This window comes from Scomber japonicus, chromosome 12 (genome assembly GCF_027409825.1).
Source record: "Scomber japonicus isolate fScoJap1 chromosome 12, fScoJap1.pri, whole genome shotgun sequence".
NCBI classification, from domain to species: domain Eukaryota; kingdom Metazoa; phylum Chordata; class Actinopteri; order Scombriformes; family Scombridae; genus Scomber; species Scomber japonicus.
Window position 1 is genome coordinate 35,223,581 of NC_070589.1, and position 4,942 is coordinate 35,228,522.

General features: G+C 39.3%; 1 gene segment (V, D, J or C); it reads right to left on the bottom strand.

Moving 5' to 3' along the window:
• Positions 1 to 965: 965 nt before the first annotated feature.
• On the bottom strand, positions 966 to 3,377 carry LOC128369842 (T cell receptor alpha variable 3-like; the record flags this gene model as incomplete). The annotated part of the segment is given in 3 exon segments: positions 966 to 1,264; positions 3,070 to 3,237; positions 3,323 to 3,377. Coding segments are annotated over 3 exon segments (522 nt in total), but the record flags the coding sequence as incomplete, so codon positions are not given.
• Positions 3,378 to 4,942: the final 1,565 nt, after the last annotated feature.

Below are 4,942 nucleotides of genomic sequence, written 5' to 3' on the forward strand. Positions count from 1 at the left end.
ATTAAAAGAGAGTCTAGGTACTCGATCCGATATTGGATTTCCTGTTCCTGAATGGGAAATAAGGAACTTTGGTGGTTTTTCTGGATATTGTCTATACCAGAAGAAAAACTCATTAGATGCAGCTTTTTTGTGGTATTTGTAGGACAGAGTAACAGAGCTGTCTTCTAAACTGTACTCTTCATTGTTGACTGGAGTGAGTTCTTCACAGCTGACACCTAAAGGAAGAGATAACTCTGTTATAACATGTTGTCAAAGACTCATAAAAGGAATATGTACAACTTCATGCTCAGTTTTGAAGCAAACATCAATAGAAGTAAATATGAAGTGTGTCTCCTACCTGTTAGTGTGATCAGAAACACAGTTGAAAACAGACTTAATTGCATTGACACCATCTTGAAGACAACAAGAAACTGTGTGTGTTGTTTAGTATGAAACACCACAGTGAAAGTTTGTCTTTCTGTACTTCAGTGACAGTTTTGCTCCTCCCTTAATCTCCTCCTCCCTGCTCTCACAGCTCTGACTAATAATGTCTGTCACATAATACAAAAACATAATATATCCTACCACTGTTATGCAGATGATACCCAGATATACATCATCTTCTCCCCAAATGTCCTAAACAGCCTAATCCACCAGTAAAAGTGTTTACCTGAAATTAAAGAATGGATGCATCAAAACTACCTGCAGCTTAATAATAATGAAACAGAGATTCTACTGATTGGTCCACACTGCACAACTGAGCTTTTATTTTTTCTAGACTTGATTTTTACAACTCTCTGTACTCCTGTCTTAGTCAGAAGAAACTGTCATGCCTTTGTCATTTTTCTCACCAGTGAAAAGAATCTAGACTGTTTGATAGCAAACCTCTGAAGTTTAACAGTGTGTGACTCCCTCTAGTGGATGTTGTGGAGTATTCTGTTGTCTTTGCTCCAAAGGTTTTTGTACAGAGTTTTGGTGTTTCCTGTCACTGTGGGCCTCACAGCACAGTAGTACACAGCAGAGTCTGTCACTGCAGCAGAGGAGATCTGCAGATCTACACGTTTCACTGCTGAGTTAATGTGAGCTGAGAAATCAGAATCAGTTGGATAAATCGATCCGTCCTCTGAGATGTAGAGCAGGAACTCTGGTCTGGATCTCTGGTATTGTCGGTACCACTGGATATTGTAGATATCACCTTCATATCTACAGTACAGCTTGATGTTTCCTCTCTCTGCAACATGTTCTTCAGTATTTTCTGGCTTTATGCTGTTCATGGAGCCCATGGCTGCAAAATGAATCATTCATGTCAGTTAGTCTGCAAGAGATTTTAAAAGAGACTCAACAGAGGTTCTTGACATTTACTGTCATCTTTGATCATTTTAAAATGCATTAAAAAGCCAACATGTTGTTTCTGTTTGTGAATTGACTTCCACAAAATCATCCAGCTATGAAAAACAGAGATGTGGTTAATACATCAGGTAAAATGAGACTTTGATCTGTGTTCTAACACTCACCTATAAAGTGAGATAAAAGTATAAAGAGGTAAAGCAACATGTCTTTGGAGTTGTTGAAAGCAAACAGACAGCAGATGATCAATGTTCTTCCACTGCAGTAGAATGAAGAAACTAAACAGCCTCTCTGCTGCACAGCCCTTCTCCTCAGCATCAAGCTGATTGGGATTTGACTTCCTCAAACATTTCTGCTCTGGAGACAGAAATAATCTCATTGGTTGAGTTGAACCTCAGTGGGCGGGACAACCCTCTTGTTATGTGATAAAAAGAGGATGTGATGGTGACAAGCTCTGAGATGTTCACTACAGCAAGTAGCTTAGAAAGGTTTAGAAAGGATCAAGGAACTATTGTGTTTGATGGTGTCTTGTGTTTGAAGCATGATCCAGCTGGTTTGTCATTGATGTGGATTTGCTGCTCATGTGAATCCTCCCACAGTGTTTCATTAGCAGCTGTAACCACAGTGACTCTGATAAAACAGGAATTAGCAGAATCCATCTGATATGAAGCTGTGGTTTGAATACCACTTCCCTCCTCTTTGAAGAGTAGTCACATATCTGTGTTCAGGTTTTTGTACAGCCTCTTCTACACTTTCTATCACTGTGTTTCTAGAGCACAGTAGTAGAGAGCTGTGTCTGCCAGGGTTAGTCTCTGTATGGTCAGCTCAGTTGATGTATCTGATGTTTTGGATCCATATTTATCTTTATTCTCATCAGGAATATATTCAGCTGTGCCCCCCTTTCCTCTTTTCCAGAGTATAAACTCAGGTGCCTGAAGGTCAGAAGGATGTTTGTACCAGTAGAGATCAGGAGTATAAGTTGTCTCATATGTACATGTGAGTGTGACAGATTCTCCTTCTCTTCTACTGACTTCATGTTGTTGAGGATAGATTTTGTCTCCAGCTATTAGTCCTGGAAAAAGTAGAGAAAATGAAGCCATTAGACTAACATTGTTGATGAGGCTGAGAGGAGAAGACAGTGGAAAATGTCAACTGTACAGTGTTACTCTGTGGACACAAACTGATCAAAACACACATTTATGCTCTGAACTCTGGATACTAGAAATAAAAAGCTGGAAAAGTCAGTCAGTACAATTGACATGTATTTGTACAAGATGATCAAAACATGAAGTGTTTTCTATGTTACCAAAGAAAAGAGCAGCAAGAATAATCCACAGCCAATGTTCCATCTCTACAACAAGGTTTAAATCAACAGGAGAAACTATGTGATGTTCAACATTCAGTGTGAGAATTGTTCTCTTCACAGCAGCAGTTATTATTGACAGAATGGTTGAACACAGTGCAGAAGTAGTGCACCGCCTACTTGATAATGTGGCCCTCTAGTGGAGGTAAAAAGTTCAGTACAACAGTGTGGAAAAAAGGCTTCCAGCAGCTTGTCAGTGTGTCAGCTTGTGTTTTTGTACAGAGACTGTGGGTTTGCTGTCACTGTGGGCCTCACAGCACAGTAGTACAGAGCAGAGTCTGTCACTGCAGCAGAGGAGATCTGAAGATCCATTTGGGTTTTGTCTTCACTCACATTAAAAGACAGTCTAGGTTCTCGATTTGATAGTGGATATCCTGTACCATAATGAGAAATAAGGAACTCTGGTGGTTTTCCTGGATATTGTCGATACCAGAAGAATCTATCACTACCAGTTGCAGCTTGATAGTATTTGTAGGACAGAGTAACAGAGCTGCCTTCTAAACTGTACTCTTCATTGTTGACTGGAGTGAGTTCTTCACAGCTGACACCTAAAGGAAGAGATAACTCTGTTATAACATGTAAAAGTCTCAATGGATTAATCACAGATGTTATAACATGTATAATGTAACATACCTGTTAAAATGGATAGAAACACCAAAGAAAGTAGACAATGATCCATTGACAGCATGTTGAATAAAGGTAATGTTTGTGGTTTGTGTATTGAACTCTGCTGAATATGGAAGTTCCTCTCTCTTCTATAGTTCAGTAACAGCTTAGCTCCTCCCTGAATCTCTCCGTCTCCTCTTAGATCTGTATTTTCACTTCTCTCAGTTACACTTCCTCCTGGTTAACAGACTGGTAGCAGCATTTTCTATCAGCTGGATGTGGGAAGTGTTATTTACTGATCCTTATACACAGGAAGTTACAGAAATATCCCTGTACACAACACATCACTGTTCAATATTATTGTGCTGTAAATTAAAGGAAAGCTCAGGGTCAAAGGTCAGACTCATACTGACAGCAGTATTCTTCACATTAATCAACAGTATACCAAGAATTCATTTGAGCTAGTTCACAGAATCTTGGGGCCAAATAAAAGGAAGTCAGATGTAGATTCATTCAGGTGTAGGATGCTCTGAAACATAAACACTCACCTTGTTATCAACACTCTAAAATACAAGACCAGCTGCTGACATTACAGGATTTTAATGGAACATATAGGCAAGGCAGTTTTATTTATATAGCGCATTTCATACACAATGGCAATTCAATGTGCTTTACATAAAACAGAAAAACATGTAATTTGATAAACTTAAAACATACAATTAACCCCCACCCCCATAATAAAAACAAAGTACAGAAAAATGGAAAGACATAAATAAAATGATCGCAGCATAAAATAATAAATTAGCTTTAAAATCATTAAAAGGACATAGAGTGTAAATGAAAGATTAAAATGTAAAGTGCTTTAAAAGAGCTCAATCATAAGCTCAGGAGAAGAGAAATGTTTTTAACCTGGATTTAAAAGTGTTCACAGTTGGGGCTGATTTCAGTTCTGCTGGTAGTTTGTTCCAGTTGTGTAAAAGCTGCTTCATCATGTTTAGTTTGAACTCTGGGCTCAACTATCTGACCTGAGTCAGTAGATCTCAGAGCTCTACTGGGTTTATATTCTACTAACATGTCATTCATGTATTCTGGACCTAAACCATTCAGTGATTTGTAGACCAGTAGCAGAACTTTGAAATCTATTCTATAGCTGACTGGGAGCCAGTGTAAAGACTTTATAACTGACTGGGAGCCAGTGTAAAGACTTTAGAGCTGACTGGGAGCCAGTGTAAAGACTTAAGAGCTGATTGGGAGCCAGTGTAAAGACTTTAGAACTGACTGGGAACCAGTGTAAAGACTTTAGAACTGACTGGGAGCCAGTGTAAAGACTTAAGAGCTGACTGGGAGCCAGTGTAAAGACTTTAGAACTGACTGGGAACCAGTGTAAAGACTTTAGAACTGACTGGGAGCCAGTGTAAAGACTTTAGAACTGACTGGGAGCCAGTGTAAAGACTTTAGAACTGACTGGGAGCCAGTGTAAAGACTTTAGAGCTGACTGGGAGCCAGTGTAAAGACTTTAGAGCTGACTGGGAGCCAGTGTAAAGACTTTAGAGCTGACTGGGAGCCAGTGTAAAGACTTTAGAACTGACTGGGAGCCAGTGTAAAGACTTTATAGCTGACTGGGAGCCAGTGTAAAGACTTTAGAAC